Source organism: Capra hircus, chromosome 13 (genome assembly GCF_001704415.2).
Source record: "Capra hircus breed San Clemente chromosome 13, ASM170441v1, whole genome shotgun sequence".
Lineage (NCBI taxonomy): Eukaryota > Metazoa > Chordata > Mammalia > Artiodactyla > Bovidae > Capra > Capra hircus.
The window spans coordinates 72,933,052-72,955,217 of NC_030820.1; the positions used below are offsets into that span (position 1 = coordinate 72,933,052).

General features: G+C 39.9%; 1 protein-coding gene across 1 annotated transcript in view; it reads left to right on the plus strand.

Moving 5' to 3' along the window:
* STK4 (serine/threonine kinase 4) overlaps positions 1–22,166 on the plus strand; it is a 96,088-nt gene that overhangs the window by 36,044 nt on the left and 37,878 nt on the right. Inside the window, exon 10 of the mRNA XM_013968939.2 lies at positions 12,743–12,900. Coding sequence (XP_013824393.2) covers positions 12,743–12,900 — 158 coding nt within the window. The remainder of the gene's footprint in view (positions 1–12,742; positions 12,901–22,166) is intronic.

Below are 22,166 nucleotides of genomic sequence, written 5' to 3' on the forward strand. Positions count from 1 at the left end.
ATTTTAGATTTTTTTGTTAAATTAATTTTTATAGATTATTTTATTTGTTCTAATAGGTTTTTTTTAATGAAGACAATCTAATTGCATTCTTAGTTTTTCCTTTTGGTCTTTATACTTAATATATTTTTCTGTCTTAGTAAGACCTCTAAAAATAGAGGTGGTAGTAGGCATTCTTGTCTGATTCCTTATCTTAAAGAAATTTCTTCCAATTATTTCCACTAAGTCATTGTAGTGGATCAAGTTAAAGAAGATTTTGTCTATTTCTAGTTTAAGAGATTTCTTTTTTAATCAAAATTGGGAATAAATTTTATCATTCGTTTTTTTGGTTGAACACAGCTATTCGGTTTTCTTGCTTACTAATGTATTCAGCTAACAGTTTTTTCTCGAAGTTCAGTTTTCTCTGTATCCCACAGGTTTCATATGTGGGACACTGTAAATATTTTTTCCCAGTTTGTGGTGCTTTGTGCTTATTACATATTTCTTTCTTAACTCTTGAATTATTCAGAAGTGCTTTTTAAAAACCAAATTGTATGAATTTTTTAAACTACTTATTTTTAATTTTCAGTTTCAGAGAATTATGGCTAATGAATATATTTGACCTAATATGTCGGTAATTTTTGTTAAATGTTGTTTGGGTGCCTTAGAAAGAATGTGTATTTTCAAACTGCTTGTAGGAATCTATATGTATCTGGTGGATTTGGCTTGTTAATTATCTTCAAATATAGCTATTCACAACTAATTCTTGATATTTGATCTTTTGGTTTCTGAGGGAGATATGTTAAAATTGTTACTCTGTGGTTGTGATTTGTCTATTTATTTTTGTTAATTTTGAGATTTTTATTTTTGGGGAGAGGTATTTTGTATTTTGAGGTTGCATTGCCCGATGTATATAGATTTAGAATTGTTAACTCTTCCTGAGAATTGTTCCTTTTATATTTGACTTTCATAACTTCCCTGAGATACACGTTTATCAGTTATGAACTTCCTGCCAAGCATAATGAGGAAGTTCAAGTTGAAAGTTCAGCATCTTGTCTAAAGTCACCCTAGATTGCAAGCCTTTGGCTTCTCTCCTCACTGCATCTGGGATATAGGCCATCTTGTTAAAATTGTGAAAAGCCTGCATTTCTTACCTTTTGACACCTATTTCTCGGATCTTCAAACCTAAGACTTTTGTGATGTTGGTGTTTTGGATTATCAAGACTCACAACTGTGATAAGATTCTGTAGCTAGCCAGCTAGGTTGATTAAAGGATGATAACGCAGATGTAGTAAGATGTGCATTTAATCAAAATTGGGGATAAATTTTATTGTTCATTTTTTTGGTTGAACACAGCTATTCAGTTTTCCTGCTTACTAATGTATGCAGCTAACATAATTTTTTCTCGAAGTTCAGTTTTCTCTGCATCCCGCAGGTTTCATATGTGGGACATTGTAAATATTTTTTCCCAGTTTGTGGTGCTTTAAGGAGGAGATGTACTCCTCCTTAACATTTGAGGAGTCTGAGTGAAGGTTATCTGGATAGTCTTTGTAACCTTGAAGGTTTTGTACATCTGGTACATCAGCATAAAACATTACATGATTATTAACTCATGATTTTCAGTTTTTAGAAATGAATCTCAGGAGGCTTAATTTGAGATATAAGTTTGAAAGTGGTTCACTTAAGAGTTTCCTAATAAAATAATATCTAGAGGGTGTTGGTTTCTACTGATTCAGGTATTACATCTGTCTTTAATATTGATAGAAATATGTGCTTCAGAAAATCAAGCATATCCCACAGGTTTATAAAAATGTTAATTAAAAAAAATTAGCAGTCCTCTTATTGAAAAAATTTAGTGTCCATTTTTTAAATTGACGTATGGGTGTTTTACAGTGTCATGTTAGTTTCAAGTATACAGTAGAGCAAAGTGATTCAGTTATATTAATTATTAATGTATGTCATTCAAAGTAATATATTGGGCACTGAAGATCATTAGTAGTAATATGAAGATAATGAAATTTTGTTATATGTGAGTTTTTTTTCTATGTGTACATGACACCACCCTTATGGCAGAAAGTGAAGAGGAACTAAAAAGCCTCTTGATGAAAGTGAAAGAGGAAAGTGAAAAAGTTGGCTTAAAGCTCAGCATTCAGAAAACGAAGATCATGACACCTGGTCCCATCACTTCATGGCAAATAGATGGGGAAACAGTGGAAACAAAGGTCCGTCTAATCAAGGCTATGGTTTTTCCAGTGGTCATGTATGGATGTGAGAGTTGGATTGTGAAGAAAGCTGAGTGCCAAAGAATTGATGCTTTTGAACTGTGGTGTTGGAGAAGACTCTTGAGAGTCCCTTGGACTGCAAGGAGATCCAGCCAGTCCATTCTAAAGGAGATCAGTCCTGGGTGCTTTGGAAGGACTGATGCTAAAGCTGAAACTCCAGTACTTTGGCCATGCGAAGAGTTGACTCATTGGAAAAGACTGATGCTGGGAGGGATTGGGGGCAGGAGGAGAAGGGGACGATAGAGGATTAGATGGCTGGATGGCATCACCGACTCGATGGATGTGAGTTTGAGTGAACTCCGGGAGTTGGTGATGGACAGAGAGGCCTGGCGTGCTGCAGTTCATGGGGTCGCAAAGAGTCGGACATGACTGAGCGACTGAACTGCACTGAATATGCAAGAAAACTGCTCCACCATTTCATCCTCAAGCAAGCATCTTTTCTAAAAGGAAGAGAATTTCTTCTGTTTTACTTCATCATGATCAAATAGGATATTATAATTAGGAGCTCAAATGAGAATTCTACTTCTGTACAAGAAGTATAGAAAGAATCCAAGCTTTTAAAACATATTAAAAGTATTTTGTCACATAAACTGTTATTATACTTTAATAATACTTCAAAGTATCTTTGAAAATAACAAAAGAAGTTTTTTTTTCAGAGGCAGAGATAACAAAAAAATCTTGGAGCAACTTGAGCCTGATTGGCATAAATTTGTAGTTTAGCAGTTAATGCTTTTGTCCCGGATGAAATGACAGGCCAAAGGATGACCCCTTAAATTATGCACCTCATGTGCTAAAGATTTGACACGCAGTGGTTCTCCCTTCCAAGACTCATTGGCTATAAATGGTTTTCTTGTCCTCACTACATTCCCAAGAGATACATGGTGGCTTGTTCCTCTCCTTATCTCTGGGCTGATTAGGCCACTGATTAGGCAGAACTTGGACAACTGAATTAAAAGATTATTTCCACTGACGCAAGCCTTTTGAACTAGACTCAGTGAACTAAAGGGAGGGACTGGATGATTTCTATTTGAAACTTAAATTTCTAATTGCGTTCTAATCTCTTGTTGTTTTTGTTGTTCAATCTCTAAGTTGTGTCCAACTCTTTGAGACCCCGTGAACTGCAGCACGCCAGGCTTCCCTGTCCATTACCATCTCCTGGAGTTTGCTCAAACTCATGTCCATTGAATCAGTGATGCCATCCAAGAATCTCATCCTCTGTCGCCCCCTTCTCCTCCTGCCCTCATTCTTTCCCAGCATCAGGGTCATCAGGTCACTCACTCATTCCAGTGAGTCAGCTCTTCTCATCAGGTAGCCAAAGTATTGGTGCTTCAGCTTCAGCATCAGTCCGTCTAATGAACATTCAGGGTTGATTTCTTTTAGGATTGACTGGTTTGATCTCTTTGCTGTCCAAGGGACTCTCAAGAGTCTTCTCTTGCACCACAGTTCGAAAGCATCAATTCTTCAGCGCTCAGCTTTATTTATGGTCCAACTTTCACATCTGTACATGGAAAAACCATAATTTTAATTATAAGGACTTTTGTTGGGAAAGTGATATATCTGCTTTTTAATACGCTGTCTAGGTTTGACATAACTTTTCTTCTAAGGAACAAGCATCTTTTAATTTCAGGGCTGCAGTCATCGTCTGCAGTGATTTCAGACCACAAGAAAATAAAGTCAGCCACTGTTTCCACTTTTTCCCCATCTATTTGCCATGAAGTGACAGGACCGGATGCCATGATCTTAGTTTTTTGAATGTTGAGTTTTAAGCCAGATTTTTCACTCTCCTCTTTCACCCTTATTAAGAGGCTCTTTAATCTCTTTGAAATGGAATTTTATTTTTTAAAGATATTTTTGCTATGGGTCATTTTTAAAGTTTTTATTGAATTTGTTACACTATTGCTTCTGTTGTACATTATGGCTTTTTGTTTGTGAGGCATGTGGGACCTTACTAAGCTCCCTGACCAGGAACTGAACCCATAGGCCCTGCATTGGAAGGCGAAATCTTAACCATTGGACCACCAGGAAGTCCCGAAATGGAATTCTAAAGCATCATGGCATTATTAACTTAGAGCAGCTCAGAACTATGTTTTGCGTAAACTGCTGTGATAGTATTATGTGATAAAAATTTTATGTATTCATAGTTTCCCAGAAAGTCCTAGGTCTCATGAAGGCACCTATTGTTGTTGAGTTTCCTCATGTTAAAACCAAAAATTTTCAGAATCTTGTTGAAATGATTTTATTTCAGCACCATCCGTCAGATGCTAATTTCAGAGCTACATAAGATGGAATTCTTGACTCACAGCCTATTTTCTTTCCACCTGCAGTTTTTTTAAAGAGGACTGTTATAACATTGCCTCCCTTGTGAGTTCTCTATCTCATTTTCTCTGACTCAGATTTTAATATTTGCAAGGATGGTAAATAGGACATAAAGTACTGCAGAATTTCTTTTAAAGCTTCTTTACTACAGTGACCTTACTGTCTGATTTCAGATCCCTTCAGATTGTTTAAAACTATCATCAGAGAATATTTGTATTCTCAAAAATACAGTCCATAAATCTTTGTCACGCACAGCATCATATGAGAGTTTCAGATAGCATTAGTGTGCTTGTATGTACCAAAGCTAAAAGCCAAAACCTGTAGTTTGGTTAGAAACGTATCTCTCAGTAAGGGTAGGAGAAAGAGAAAGGAGTAGTAGAGGGAACATTAATTTTTGTAGTCAGAGTCTTTGGTTTGAAACTTTGCTCAGAATCTTACAAACTTTGTCAAGCTTTGGCAAGTTACTTCCTTTTTGGAGCCTTAGTTTCTTAGTCTGAAAAAGTGGAGCATGAAAGTTCCTATTTTGTCAGATTAAGATGGTAAGAAATACATATTTAAAATGCTTAGCCTAGAAAAGCTTAAAAAGAGTAAGTAGTGTAGTATTTGATAGTATATGACAGTGGGTTTTTGGGTTTTTTTTAGTATATGATGGTGTGTTTCTTTGGTTGGACCTTCAAAAATTCCTTCAACCAGAGCTACGTTTCTGCATTGTAATTCCTTTTCTCTTGCTAGTCGTGTTTTTTTTTGTTTGTTTTTACTCTTGGTATTAATGGTATTTTATAAGTGCCACTTCTGTGGCACTGGCTTGAAGCTGACTGATCTAAAGGAAGGTCACCTGTCAGTTTCAGTAATGTTTTTAAAATGTGGAGCGGGGAGAGAAGGAGAGATTAATTCTAATTCCTTGGCAACAAGGTAACAGATGTTTTGAGAATCTGTTAAGTAGTACCTCAAAATATAAGACCGTAGATTTTAGAGGCTAGATTTTGGAGGCTAGATTTTGGATCCTTGTGAACCTTCCTTTTTGAAGTTTCAAAAGGTTATCTTAATATTGTGGGATTTATTACCCACTTGATTTTTTTTTCCATCCCTGAAAGATAATCTCTGGCGTTCACTGAGCATTTATTAGAAGCTCCCTCTAGGGTGGGATTCACAACAGAAGAGCAGAAATCTTGGTCTTTAGACTATTCTCACAAATAATTTTTGCACAAGTAATTCAAGGTCATCCTGCCAAAGCGGAGACTAAATCCTAATTGTTTGTGCAGTTTTTCTAATTATGTCCAGATGTCGGGCTCACTTTTATCTTTGGAAACCTTCTTGATTCTTGTGGGATGAGCCAAAAAGCACAGACACGTGGTGCCTGAAAATTCGTTCAAACCCCTCATGCCAGACCACATATTAGGATATGAAAGTACTGGATCTCAGTGTGACGTGGCTGAAGGGCTCAAGGCCTGTATTTTGGGGAAGATAAGGTGCTGCTCCTCTAGAGTTAAGTTGGTAAAGGAGAGCCAAGAATAGCCATCGGGAGAAAAATCTATTTTCCAAAAGAGGATAGTTGTAATGAAGATCAAAGGGAAAAGTCCAAAAGATATACTTTGGCTCTTATGTCTAAGAAGCCGATAAATCAGTTTTGATCAGTTAGGGGAATCTATTTTCCTGGTGCTCAAAGCTTTCCGACCTGCTTACTCTTGTTCAGTAAGAAGACAGAGATGCGTTATGATCAAATTAAATGGTCCCAAAGAAAAAGTAGATGATTCTCTTAAAAGTTTATGCTCTAAAAAAGATCAACTTGGAACCAGTATTTGTTAAAAAGGAATATTTAATCCCGACCAAAAAATATTTATTAGATCTTCACTATGTGCCCATACTGTGTAGTATACGAAAAACCAAATGAGACGTTTGCTGCCAACCAGGAATTTGTAGGTTGAAAGGGGATGATGACATTTGTCATTATTGTTATCTAACATGTATAGAGTGCCTACTGTATTCTTACCATTCTTTCTAATTCCTTGTATATCTGGAGCTTTACCCTAGGTGCTTCTCATAGTGGTATTTATGGTGACGTCACTTTGTTGAGGAGGACCTTTGCAGAGGCAAGTAGTAATGTTAAGCCAAATACTGGATAAGTAATTCAGAAAAGTGTTAAAGGATTTGTGAGAACTTAGATATACAGAGAGATGGGAGGATGATATTCCATGCAGGTGCAGACTCAGAAAGGATGGGGTGTGTTACATATTAAACATTCAGTTTGGCTGAAGTGGGTGGGTGTTGCCTAGATACTGGAGGACCTTGAATGCCAGAGTAAGAAGTTTGAACTTGATCTTGTTGGTAATAGGGTAGTACAAAGACATTTTGATCAGAAAAGTGATATAGCAAACGGTTTTTTTAAAAAGAAATTCAGGAACAATGAGACCAATTAGGAAATTGTTGCAATAACCACAGTATGGATCGTTCTCATGTGTGAACCTTTTGTATCTTTTTGGGTATGCCGCCTCTATTGCTTTAGTCAGTAGCACCTTGAAATCTGGGTTTAGATCTCTTTGAATAGATATATGGTAGCATACTAGACTTAAAGAACCAGAGCATCATTGCCCAGAAGTCAGTTTACATAGAGGCAATGACCAAAACTGGTTCCTAGAAGAGTTATTTGGGTTGGACTCCAGGGAACCTTGTAACTTATCATTCTGGCAATTCTTAGTGGTTTCAAAGAACGTTCAAAGGAATATGGCCACATACAAAAACTTGGATAATAACTTGTGCCATTAGATGGGTTAATACATGTAAAGCACTTAGGTGCCCCAGTCTTGAAACCAAAAACCACACACATAATGGAAGTTAGATTAAAAAACAAAACAATAACCCTATGATAAGGTATATTATTCCATGCTAGAAGAAAACATTTGAGAGATTACTTGAGTTGTTTTCATGTAAATATTCATGCATGAAACAGAGAAGAAAATGTAGAGTTTTTCCAGTTCTGTAGTTTAGACCAGGTAGAAAAGAGTGACTATAGAAATTAAGGAAAAAGTAGATTAACCATCATGGTTTACTTAATGACAGTCTTAAACATGAACATTTCAAACGGAAGGGCATGAAGTTTAATGTCTAATAGATGGCCATTCCAAAGGAAAAGAAGGGCCTCAGTCTTTGTTCAAGCTTCTTCCCAGCTATGACTGCCTTGGCATTGTGTTATAGTTCATATAAATCCAGAAATATAAGTAAATAGAGAAAAGGGGTCCTTCTGTTCTTTTAATTGAGTTATTGATATAGAATCCACTCATTTAAAGTGTACAGTTCAGTGAACTGTACACTTTGAGTTTATAATTTTTATGGACTCACCATGGTCTAATTTTTTAAATTTATTATTTTTAAATTGAGATATAATTCACATATAAAATTCACCATTTTAAGGTTACAGTTCTGTGGTTTTAAGAATGTTTTAGCAGGGTTGTGCAGTCATAACCACTGTTGAATTCCATACATTTTTGTTATCCCCCGAACCAATATCCTGTTAGCAGTCACTTCTTGTTACCCTTTTCCCCCATCCCAAGGCAACCATTGATATGCTTTCTGTCTCAAGGATTTGCCTATTCTGAAAATGGAGAAGGCAATGGCACCCCACTCCAGTACTCTTGCCTGGAAATATCCCATGGACGGAGGAGCCTGGTGGGCTGCAGTCCGTGGGGTCGCTAAGAGTCGGACAGGACTGAGTGATGTCACTTTCACTTTTCACTTTCATGCGTTGGGGAAGGAAATGGCAACCCACTCCAGTGTTCTTGCCTGGAGAATCCCAGGGACGGGGGAGCCTGGTGGGCTGCCGTCTATGGGGTCGCACAGAGTCAGACACGACTGAAGCGACTTAGCAGCAGCAGCAGCATTCTGAAAATGTTATATAAATGGAATCATGCAAAATGCAGCCTTTGTATCTGGCTTCTTTCACTTAGTTTATGTGTTCAGGGTTCGTCAATGTTGTAGCATATATCAATAGTTCATTTTCATAGCTGAATAATATTCCATTTGTATGGATATACCTGATTTTGTTCAAAATCTAATTTTTGAACATTTTGGTCACCCTCTAAAGAAACTCTGTACCCATCAATACTCACTGCTCCAATAACCCTAGGCAACCGCTAATCTACTTTTTGTCTCTACACATTTGCTTATTCTGAACATTTCATTTGAATAGAATCATAGACTGTGATTTTTGTGACTGGCTCCTTTCATTCAGCATCCTGTTTTCAGGGTTCCTCTGTGTTGTACCATGTGTCTGTTTCTTTTTTATCTCCAGATAATACTGTATCTGTATAAAGATGTCACATTTTATTATTTCCTTCATCAGCTGATGATTTTTGGATTGTTGTGTCCTTCTGCTTTTACACAGCATTTTTCAAAGAAAATTAAATATAAGATACAGTTGCTTATGAATTTGCCCTTTTGTGGACTTTGACAGATTATCCATTTAGCTTACCAGGTGCTGCTTACAAAGAGAAATGGGCCAGTCATAATGTAGGAATTCAGGCTTTCTTCGCATCAGATGAAAGAATCAGAGAAAGACATGGCTATTTTCCAAGTTTGACTTTTCTATTGAGTCCATTCTCCCAGTGGCTTCAGGTTTCTGGTATTATCATTCAGTGGAACGTCTTCATTTCCTGGGATACACCTGAGAAAAATACCACAGCTCACACTGAAACACAAAGCCCACCAGCTGGCAGAAGCCCTGGGGACAGCGTTGTCTTGAGTCAGCGGGGAGCAGTTCTCTGACACCGTTCAATGTCGTCAGGCTGTTGTCCAGCATGCCTGATGGTCTCACTCAGGAGTGCTGAAAGAAGAGTCCAGAGATAAGGTTACTGGGAAAATTCCATTCCCCTAGTCTTTCTACACTCAGCCTAATGGCAGTTCGGACATGTCAAGAATTTTCATTTTGATTTTAGAGCATTTTGCAATATGAGAGGCAGTCTTGAAGCCTGATGATCAGGGTTCAGATCCTATCCTTGTATAACCTTAGGCAGATTTCTCAGCTAGAAATTGGAAATGATAGTGGTGGTGATGGTGGTTTGGTTCCTAAGTTGTGTCGGACTCTTCTGACCGCATGGTTTAGCCTGCTAGGCTCTTCTGTCCATGGGATTTCCCACGCACAAATACTGGAGTGGGTTGCCAGTTCCTTCTCCAGGGGATCTTTCCGACCTGGGTTCTCAAAACATGGGAAGACAAAGGGAAACGATACATCCTGTCGCACTTGGTAGGTGCCGACAAGGGCATCTTCCCTCCCACTTTATTTACATGGTGTTCCTGAAGCTTGGATGGCAACATCCTGTGGAAGCATCAAGCCAAGGGCCTGAAACTTAGAAAGCGTTCAGTCAATGTTAGTTGCATTTGAACCTCAGTTCCTGAAGTCTGTAATTCCTCTTGTAGGTATAGTTCGATGTATGGGGGGTATGATGGAAAGAGATGGAGACAGGTCTCAGATACTGAATCAGTCAGTTTTTGCTGTGTAACAAACCACCTCAAAACCTTAGTGATCAGCTGGGGCTGACTTCTGAAGGCTTCATCTAAGACCATGCTGTAGAGGCTTCTCTCTGCTTCCAAGTTTTAAATACATCGCATTTACACATGTTTTCTTCTAGTACTTATGGTTTCCATTTTTATAATTAGAGCTCTTTTTCATTTGGAGTTTTCCTGGTTGAAGATAGGAGATGTGGTTAAAATACAGTCTTTCCCTAAACAGCTGTCCGGTTGTTTGATACATATTTAGGCTTTCTGCCTTGTTCTGGTTATTCTATTCTCTTCAGCTGGTCTGAACCAGTCTGGTTTTTTGTTTTTGTTTTTTTTTTCCTGGCTGTTTGTTTTTTGCTGCACTGTGTGGCCTGCAGAATCTTAGTTCCCCTGACCAGAGAAGAAACCCATCTCCCCTGCATTGGAAGCACTGAGTCTTAACCACTGGACCACCAAGGCAGTTCCAAGATATTTTGTATAAAAATACACTGCACACTGCCTGTGTCAGCCGCCTGTAGCACTGTCACAGCTGCTTGGTTCAAAGAGGCCCTCAGAACACCCATTTTTATTTGTAGGATCATGGGTAGACTTGCTACAGAGTCGTCTCTGAGCCAAACTTCTCCTCTGGTGATCTCCATAGAAAAGGACTGATCAAAAGGACTTCATGTCCTAACTTGTTGGAAAATCCAAAACACCCCATTTTCACAAGTTTTATTTTGTTGCAGTTCCTTCAGAACTATATTAAATTTAACTTTAAAAGTGTGTAAAAAATTAACTTAAAAAGTAAGTGTAAAAACCACTTAACATCATGCCTAGAACAGACAAAACAGATACTGAACACAACTATTGACTGGTCCCAGCAAATATCGTGTTTAATCCCGAGTAAATGAAGGGACAACAATGAAGTAAGCTACTGGCAGCATCTAGAGGTGGGCAAATCTGGGATTGACTGCTGTTGAACTTGGCAATGGTGATGGTAAGTAAGACAAACATCTGAAAGGCAGTCAGGATGCTGGCTTGAAACTGGGACTGACCAGATGTCAGGAAATAAGACTGCAGGGAACAAGGGTGCTTGGAGAGAAACATGTGCTGTTCTTTATGTTCTGGGCCCCTACCTGTTCACTTCTTATAGCTCTGAACCTTCTAGTCACTTTTCCTGGTTGGAAAAGGCAATATAAATCCACATGCAAAGTACTGGAGAAAAAAATAAAAGCTTCTGTACTTCCCAGTATTAGATTGCTGTGAAATAAGTACACCTTCAGCTAAGTAGGTTTTTAAGTCATTTCGGGTACAGTTGCTCTTTCTGCAGTTGTTACTAGTTCCAGTGAGTAACTGCTGTATTCTGCTCTCATATGGTAACTGCTGTTACATAACCACTGATTCTACTCTGTAGCCGCCCTGCTGTGGGACTGCTAACCTAAGTCTTTCGACCAGTCTTCCCCAACCACCTGTCTTACAAGATCTTGCCATCTCCTGGGCATGTAACTCTTACAGTCAACTTTATCTATTTAATATCCTATACGATCTTCTTCACAGAGTGAAGTGAGTCAGAAAGAGAAAAACAAATATCATATATTAACGCATGTATATGGAATCTAGAAAAACGGTACTGAGGAACCTGTTTGCAGCACAGGGATAGAGGTGCAGATGTAGATAACGGGTTTGTGGACACAGCGGGGGGAGGAGAAGATGGGGCCGATTGCGAGAGTAGCAGCGAAACGTCTGCATCCCCATGTGTAAAGCAGAGAGCTGCGGGAGCTGCTGCATAGCACGAGGGGCTCGACCCAGCGCCCTGTGACAACCTCGAGGAGGGATGGGGTTCAAGAGGGCGGGGTATATGTACACTTAGGTCTGAGTCACTGTTACATGGCAGAAACCAACACAGCACTGTAAAGCAATTATCGTCCAATTAAAAATAAATTAAAAAAAACTTTGGATCAAGGAAAAAATATTTAAAAGAATTCAGTAAAATCACCTATAATCCTGCTATCAGAGATAAATCCTATTAACATTTTAGTCATATTTTTTCTAGTCATGTTTTTGTATATAATTTTACCGAGTTGAGATTGTACTATATATATAATATTGTATCTTTATTTTTCCTCCTTAACTTTATAATAAGCCATTTGTAAACAGTGTTTTAAAAGTTACATAATATTTTGTGAAGCGGATTGTGACATACTTGGATTTTCTTTTTCAGACCTGTTTTTCTCATTTGTCAAATTAGATCATGAGATTGCCAAGGGAAATCAATCAGTCTGTGGTGTCATCCCCTGTCCTGACTCTAATGCCTGTGGTGCATATTATATATGTAGATGATTAATAAATATTTTGGCTTGTGCTCCTCTTTTCAGTCTAAATGTTATAGAAACTCTTTGTTATCAGGGATCTGAAAACTATGACTTGCAGCTGACTCAGATTCATTGCATCACCAAGTCTTTCCATTTAGAAAAAGGGACCCAGAGGGGGCCATGAATCCTCTGAAATCCTATGGAACGTATTATGAATGAGAATTTTTTGGGTGCATTTTCCTATACTTTTCACTAGAACATTAAAGGATTATTTAACAAAAAGCCACTGATTCCATAACAGTAGCCCACCTGGAGACAGATCCATTTACTAAACTTGCCTGAAATCTGAGATAGTATATTTCACCTCGTATTTGTCTTGGTTTTCAGGAAGGGACGAGACCATGCAGCCTGCCAGACCGTCGTTCCTTGAATACTTTGAACAAAAAGAAAAGGAAAATCAGATCAACAGCTTCGGCAAGAGTGTCCCTGGCCCATTGCAGAACTCTTCAGATTGGAAAGTTCCCCAGGATGGAGACTATGAGTTTGTAAGTAGAGTTGGAAGCAGATGGTCATGTCTGCTGGGGAAAGCTGTTTGAAAGATCACACATCCAATTCTTTTGTTTCTCTCAAAGTGCAAAGTGCTTGAGCATTTTCTTGTGCAGCTCACACCTCCTCTAAATGCCCCTGGCAGCAGCTCCCGTCCCGAGGGCCTCCAGGGTCTTGAGACAACATTTTGGCTGACATTTGAGCCGTTCCGAGGACCCCCAATTAGTGGCACCGTTTTTTGTGACCATCCAAAGCAGCTTTAATAATTATTTCCTCACTTGCCATTTTTCCTTTAGTTGAGTTTGAAATTGTTAACAGTAAAAGAAATGCTCAGTCATCCGATGAAGATGCACTGTCTTTCATAGTCCATCTGGGCCTGTGATTTTATATTTAAGAATTAGACCGGAGGGAAATTAGTGCTGCTTTATTGTGTCTTTGTTGTTTGGTTAACCACTATCTTAATATTAGGCTCTCTGAGAGGATTATTCTGAATTTTGTCTGAGGATGAATATTAAATCATTCCAAAGTTTCCTATGAAAAACTGGGTGTGTTTTTCCTTTTTGTGCTGTGGAACATTCTCCTTTAACCACAGACACTTGTTAATGTTTGCAGAGATTTAGTGAGTAGAGTCAGTAAAAAAAAAAAAAAGTGGAAAAAAATAAGCTAACGGCTCTGCATTCCTTTTCTAGAATTTTCTCTTTAGGATTATTTAGTTTTTATATTTGTCAATTCTATCATAATTTTGTTGTTGTTTGTAAGAGCTTAGTGTGGGCATTCTGTTTGGACTTGGGGAGACTTTCTGGTCCTGGCTTTCTCCTGCCTTCCTAATTGGCTCAGAGGAAATGGTGTCATTCTTCTATAACATAGTTTCTGCTTTTGTAGAGTAGCAGGAATGTCAACGTTTATACAACTAAGGATAACAAGCTTCTGAGGTCCAGAATAACTCACCTGAAGTTACTTAACCTATTAGTCCCTGAACCCATGTTAGGACCCAGGTTCCTTTGTTTTTATCATGTTTGTTTATTCACTGATTTACTCATCATCTGCTGTTACCATCTATTTTTTCATTCATTTATTTATTAGCTCTTTGGGTGCCAGTGTGTGCCTGACACTTTGCTAAGGGTGTAGGGGTGAACAGAACCATCAGAAACCCATTCCTCGTGGAGGTTCATTTTAGAAGAAGAAAAATAAGAACATAAAATAGTGTGTCTTGATAGTGATAAGTGTTGTAGAAGGTATGGAGCAGGAGAGAGATTGGTGGGGAAGGGAAGGGGAAAAGCAGGGGCAGGGGACTGTGTGTGAGTGTGTGTGAATATGTTGCAGTTTTAAATAAGGAGTTGAGGAAGGTCTCATTGGTAAGAAGATAAGAGACTGAGCTTTGTGACCATCCAGAGTGGCTGGAATAGCAAGTGTAAAGTCCCGAGGCAGCGATATGCTTAGTGTGTTGGCAGAATAGTGGAGTGAATGGTAATGTCTGGAATGGCATCAAGGGGACATGCTGTAGCAGGAAATGAGATCAGGTATAACGAGTCAAATAACATAGGGCTTTTTGTGTAGTAATAATAACTTCAGCTTTTACTCTGAGTAAAATGGAAAGCTACTGGCAAGATGTGACTTGATCCTGCTTATGTTTTGAAAATATTATATGGGTTGCTATATTGATACACTATAGGAAAGCTAGGTTTGGTGAAAACAAGTGTACCTGTTAAACCAAAGAGGTCTGTCTGCTGCTACTTGTCTCTTCTAGGTCTTTGGCAGTCATGGTTTTCAACCGTGTCAGGATTCAGCTTCAGAATCCTTCTTAAGACAGTGTTCCAGGCTGCCATCATTAATTAGAGTAGACCCAGGAGTCGTGAATCATCAGGTTTGCTATTCCACCTTGCCTCTGCAGTTGTCTTAGACATCTTTGAAAGGACTGATTTTTTCAGTGAGTGAAACAATTTCCAGGTGCCAAATCACATCACCGTTGTGACAGGATGTTTGAGAATCCTCAGATCAGTAGTCTCCAGGTCTAGTTAGTGATCCTGAGATTCCGGTCACTTCAATCATTAATTTGGGATCAGCAGTTCCTGTGTTTGAAGGACTCATCCCTCTCTGCTATCGTTTTCCCAAACTCAGATCACTGGCAGAGAATTTATTTGGACAGGCAAACTACTTATGCACAAGGGCTTTAGTAGGTCTTTAGAGAAGGAGAGCTTTTTATTGATGAAGCAGATGACCACTGGGGTGAGTGTGCCTATGAGCACAGTGACTAAACTCGATTAGAACATTGCCCAACGTGTATTCTTCCCGGCTGGTGCAGGAGGAAAGTTCTGAGACCTACCAGAAGTTATTACCTGGCATCTTGCAGCTCACATACCTTTTTGTGTGCCCTATGCAGTGTTTGGAGAAGGCAATGGCACCCCACTCCAGTACTCCTGCCTGGAAAATCCTATGGATAGAGGAGCCTGGTGGGCTGCAGTCCATGGGGTCGCTAAGAGTCGGATACAACTGAGCGACTTCACTTTCACTTTTCACTTTCATGCATTGGAGAAGGAAATGGCAACCCACTCCAGTGTTCTTGCCTAGAGAACCCCAGTGATGGGGGAGCCTGGTGGGCTGCCGTCTATGGGGTTGCACAGAGTCGGACATGACTGAAGTGACTTAGCAGCATGCAGTGTTTAAACATTTTAAGTTAGTTGCCTGTGTTTGAAAATTGAGAGCTTCTATATAAAATGTTGGAACTCCAGCTTATTTGAAAATTTGGAAGAGCCTACCATAAATGACCTATGCCGGAAGAATATACAATGGAGTAAAGACAATCTGTTTAACAAGTGGTGCTGGGAAAACTGGTCAACCACTTGTAAAAGAATGAAACTAGATCACTTTCTAACACCGCACACAAAAATAAACTCAAAATGGATTAAAGATCTAAATGTAAGACCAGAAACTATAAAACTCCTAAAGGAGAGCATAGGCAAAACACTCTCCGACATAAATCACAGCAGGATCCTCTATGATCCACCTCCCAGAATACTGGAAATAAAAGCAAAAATAAACAAATGGGATCTAATTAAACTTAAAAGCTTCTGCACAACAAAGGAAAATATAAGCAAGGTGAAAGGACAGCCTTCTGAATGGGAGAAAATAATAGCAAATGAAGCAACTGACAAACAACTAATCTCAAAAATATACAAGCAACTTATGCAGCTCAATTCCAGAAAAATAAACGACCCAATCAAAAAATGGGCCAAAGAACTAAATAGACATTTCTCCAAAGAAGACATACGGATGGCTAACAAACACATGAAAAGATGCTCAACATCACTCATTATTAGAGAAATGCAAATCAAAACCACAATGAGGTACCACTTCACACCAGGCAGAATGGCTGCGGTCCAAAAATCTGCAAGCAATAAATGCTGGAGAGGGTGTGGAGAAAAGGGAACCCTCCTACACTGTTGGTGGGAATGCAAGCTAGTACAGCCACTTTGGAGAACAGTGTGGAGATTCCTTAAAAAATTGCAAATAGAACTACCTTATGACCCAGCAATCCCACTGCTGGGCATACACACCGAGGAAACCAGAATTGAAAGAGACACATGTACCCCAATGTTCATCGCAGCACTGTTTATAATAGCCAGGACATGGAAACAACCTAGATGTCCATCAGCAGATGAATGGATAAGAAAGCTGTGGTACATATACACAATGGAGTATTACTCAGCCGTTAAAAAGAATACATTTGAATCAGTTCTGATAAGATGGATGAATCTGGAGCCGATTATACAGAGTGAAGTAAGCCAGAAAGAAAAACACCAATACAGTATACTAACACATATATATGGAATTTAGAAAGATGGCAGTGACGACCCTGTATGCAAGACAGCAAAAAAGACACAGATGTGTATAACGGCCTTTTGGACTCAGAGGGAGAGGGAGAGGGAGAGGGTGGGATGATTTGGGAGAATGGCATTGTAACATGTATACTATCATGTAAGAATCGAATCACCAGTCTATGTCCGATGCAGGATACAGCATGCTTGGGGCTGGTGCACGGGGATGACCCAGAGAGATGTTATGGGGAGGGGGGGGGGTTCATCTTTGGGAACGCATGTACACCTGTGGTGGATTCATGTCAATGTATGGCAAAACCAATACAGTATTGTAAAGTAAAATAAAGTAAAAATTAAAATTAAAAAAAAAAAAAAGACCTATGCCGGGGTCCAGCCCCCGGTGGATCCAGGGTGATTCGAAGGGGAGATGGATAGGCGAGGAAAACTTATTTATTTAGAGATATAAGACTAGATTAGGAAGAAATAGTATCGAGACAAGAGGTTTGCACCATCTATGTTAGGCCACCGGCGCCCACTTGAATATCGAAGGGTGCCCTGCCTTAGGCTCCCTTTTGCGTGGGTCTTAGCAGCCAGGGCAAGTAAGTAGACATGGTGAGCCTCCCCACTCCAGATGGGAATTCAGCCGAAAAGGGGGAGAAAAGAACAACATGGGGAAGCCCAGCAATTGGTGCAAGACTCCAAAAACTATTTTTCAAAATCAGCTTATATACCCCAAGTTGTACATAAAGAAATAATGGAATATGCAGAGTTATGCAGGGGCAGCAGTCCTGACCCTCATTGAGACAAACAAGGCTTTCTTTTTGCATACCCTCCTGTATACAAAAGGTCTCAGGTGGTTTACATTATCTTCTGGCCAAGAGGCCTGTTAACATTTTTATGGCTCTCTTCCTGGATAATTGTCTATCAACCAGAAAACTCCTTTTCCCTAGAAGTGTTTTTTCTTTACTCTGCATCACCCTCAAAGTACTAAATAAAGTTACATTCCTGTAGAACAAAGGTGCAGTGGGTTATAACAAAGAAAGTACTTAACTCAGAGATCTAATGTTGCTAATACCAGGTCTACTACCTGTTTTTCTATATACCAACTATCTCTACAAATAAAAGGTATGAAAATTTGGCAGCAAGTATTGGCTCAACAAATGAAACCTTTAATCAGTCCTATTCTAATGATTTTGACTCCTTGGAAGCCCCTACATTCCTAGGATGTTTTAAGCTTCCTGTGCCTCCTGCAGTCAGGAGGCCTCAAACAATCACATGCGCAGCTGTACGAGTCCTACAGGCAGGCTAGAAAGCCATCAGAGGGGTTTTTGGATTGAAACACTCGTATTATGCCCAGGAGATTTATTATCTAAAAGCTCTAATTTTTTCCAGAAAAAGGTGGTGGGGGGACAGCCCCCTGTTAATGACAGAAGAGTAGGTGGAAAGCATAACACAGTAAAGCAGGCAGACCCTGGTCTTGGGGGGTGGATGCTCAGGAAATTCCAGGAGGAACCCCTGAAACCTGATCACGTCCTTGCATTTTGTTAGGCTTCCTTCCGCATGACCTTGTCACGGGCGGGATTCCTCACGCTGGCCCCCTGGCAGACATGCATTAAAAAAATTTTTTTTTCAATTAACTTTTTGGTTGTGCTGGGACTTCCTTGCTGTGCAGGCTTTTCTCTAGTTGTGGCAAGCAGGGGCTACTCTCTAGCTGCAGAGCGCAGGCGTTGCCGTGGCTTCTCTTGTTGCCAAGCACGGGCTCCAGGGCACCTGGACTTCAGTGGTTGTGGCTCCCGGGCTCTAGAGCACAGACTCAGTAGTTGTGATGCACGGGCTCATCTGCTTCGAGGCTTGTGGGATCTTCCCAGATCAGAGATAGGACCTACGTTTCCTAAACTTGCAGGGGGACTCTTTACCACTGAGCCACCAGGAAAACCCCCAGACCTACATTTTTAAAAAAACGTTTTTTGTTTTTTGTTTTTTTTTGCATTTTTGGCTGCACTGAGTCTTTGTGGCTGCATGCAGGCTTTCTCTAGTTGTGGCGAGTGGGCTTCTCGTTGTGGTGGCTTCTTTTGTTGTGGAGCACAGGCTTTGGTAGCTGTGGCTTTGGGCCCCTAGAGAGTGGACTCAGTGGTTGTGCTGCAGTGAAGAGTTTGCATGCTCCAAGACATGTGGGATCTTCCAGGACCAAGGATAGAACCATGTCCCCTGTGTGGGCAGGTGGGTTCTTAACCACTGGACCACCAAGGAAGTCCAAGAGACCCTTTTTAAAAATTAATTAATTTATTTTCATTGGAGGCTAATTACTTTACAATATTGTGGTGGTTTTTGCCATACATTGACATGAATCAGCCACGGGTGCCCGTGTGTTCCCCATTCTGAACTCCCCTCCCACCCCATCCCTCTGGGTTGTCCCAGAGCACCAGCTTTGAGTGCCCTGCTTCATGCATCAGACTTGCACTGGTCTTCTCTTTTACTTATGGTAATATACATGTTTCAATGCTGTTCTGTCAAATCATCCCACCCTCACCTTCTCCCACATAGTGCAAAAGTCTGTTCTTTATATCTGTGTCTCTTTGCTTTCTTGCATATAGGGTTGTCATTACCGTCTCTTTAAATTCCATGTATATGCGTTGGTGTGTTGGTGTTTGTATTGGTGAATTGGTTTTGATGTTGCTGTTTCTCTTTCTGACTCACTTCACTCTAAGTAATAGGCTCCGGTTTCATCCACCTCATTAGAACTGACTCAGATGCGTTCTTTTTTAGAGCCAAGATCCATTTTTGATTGATAGGTTGTCTGGAGCTGAGTAGAAGCTGATCTCTTCAGATCTGACCACCCCAGTCCTCCTCAAGATACTGTCGACTTCATTCACTTGTATTAAGTTTCTGACCTGTCTGGCGTCTGAGCCATTTGATCTGGGGACTCCTGGTCTAAATCATTTGGATTTGTATGTGTCCACATTGTGTCTAAGTCACCCCATCCTGACATAAAAAAATTTTATTCTAATGTTACCTTGAAAATTTCAAGAGAATTCTCTTCTAAGAGAATTTCAAACTAAGCAGGGAGAGAAAATTGAGGTAGGATGTACTTGAGCTGGGCTTCCCTGGTGGCCCAGATGGTAAAGACTCCACCTGCAGTGCAGGAGACTTGGGTTCAATCCCTGGGTTGGGAAGATCCCCTGGAGAAGGGAATGGCTCCCCACTCCAGTATTCTTGCCCGAAGAATTCCATGGACAGAGGAGCCGGGCGGGCTACAGTCCATGGGGTCACAGAGAGTCAGACACAACTGAGTGACTACCACTTCTTCTTCCATACATAAGCTACTACACCAAAACTTTCCAAAGATCAGATGAAAACTGTTGTTAATGCCTCACTACTCCAGCTGTATGGCCTGAATCCCAAATCAAGTACTTAATAGTCTAAGTAATCAGGTACTTAGTCTAAGTAATAATAGTCCTCTGTCCATGGAATTCTTCAGGCAAGAATACTGGCATGGGTTGCCATTCCCTTCTCCAGGGGATCTTCCCAACCCAGAGATCAAACCCAGATCTCCTGCATGAGGCAGATCCTTTACCATCTGAGCCACCAGGGAAGCCCAGTAGTCTAAAATAGTGTTTCTCAAAGTGCAATTTCCAGACAAGCAGTGTCAGCATCACCTGGAAACTTGCTGGAAATGCAGCTTCTCAGACCCCACCCCAGACACACTGAGAGGATCTGGGGACAGCACCTGTTAATCTGTGTTTTAACCTACCTTATGCATGATCCTGACCTGCTAAGTTCATATAAATTTCTTCTTTCTTCCCTACCGAAAGTCACTCAGTTGTGTCCAACCCTTTGCGACCCCATGGACTATACAGTCCGTGGACTTCTCCAGGCCAGAATACTGGAGTGGGTAGCCTTTCCCTTCTCCAGGGGATGTTCCCAACCCAGGGATCGAACCCAGGTCTCCCTCATTGTAGGTGGATTCTTTACCAGCTGAGCCACCTTCTTTCCTACTAGGTGCTATAAAAATTCAGAAATCAGGATGAATCCATATTTTAACAATGTTGCATGATTTTTAAATTTCCTCTCTACTCCCCTTTTGAGTCTCCTGTACTCTTACTGGAGGAACCTAAAATCAGAGAAATGTATGTGTGAAAGTAACATCTGGCAGGGACTTCCCTAGTGGTCCACTGGCTGAGACTCTGTGCTTCCAGTGCAGGAGTCTGGGTTCAATCCCTGGTCAGGGAACTAGATCCCATGTGCTGCAGTTAAGAGTTCACATGTCGCAACTAAGACCCAGTGCAGCCAAATAAATAAATGGTTTAGAAAAGAAAATATTAAATGACATCTGGCAAAGAAAGAGCCAATCCATTGAGTGAAGAAAGCGTTCTGAGTAACCTCACTAAGCTTAGAGAGAGGGGTATGTGTCAGACAAGCTGCCATGTTCCCCTTAATGGTCTTTCAGAGATTTTCTGATTTCCCAGCAGGCAGTATTTAGTTATAAAGAAGATACTCTCTTTCTTCCTGTGAAGGCAATTGCTAGTTTGAAATGAATTTTTTTTGCCCAGACATGGCAAATGGGAAGTAATTTAATCAGTCAAAAGTGGCAGAATTTGATACTGACAAAAAAACTTATTTTCATCTGCAACTGAATTCTTGTTGCATTTTTTAAATTGAATTGCCTTGTTTGCTATGCTGAAAAAACAACAAAGATTTCCTTTAATTTTTGAGACATGATAGTGATTAAAGTATAAATAAAATGTACTTGTACATGCAATATTCTCTAAAATTTGTATTTTATAGTCTATAAACACATGCGTTTTTGGAAATGAATGTTGCTTTTATGAGAATTCAAACCCTTCCATTTGCCATCATAAAAGCCACAAAAAGCTGTCAACTTAAACCCGGTTTGGCTCATGGACCTTCCAAAAACACACTGTAGTATTTTCGTCTAAAGAGGCTCAATACCAAGGGGGGTGAACAAGACAGAGCAGCCCTAGGCTCTCCTGGACTTGACTGTGGTGAGGGGAACAGACGTGAATTCAGATAATCTACCAGTTCAGATAACAGTGGCTATTATTGTTTTAAAGGAGCACAGTAAGAGAGAGTGTTAAGAGAGGGCCTTGCAGAGGACAGAGCTGAGAAAGACACCTGTGTCTATATAGGAATTTTTGTGTGTAATAATAAAATGCAGAATAATGCAAACAGTGTGATATTATTTGTATACATTTTTTGAAAACCACAAACCATGCTACATATTTCTGTTATGCACACATGCAACTGTATAGGTAGAAAAGGATATGAAACTACTTGGTAAGAGTCACTACATTTGAGGAGAAGAACTTCAGTTTTAACTGTTTCTACAGTGAGAATGTATTGCCATATTAACATATTGCTTGCTTAAATTTAAAAAATAGAGTGAGATATGTCTTTTAAAAATTCTTCCTGGTTTTAGTCTAAATGGAGTT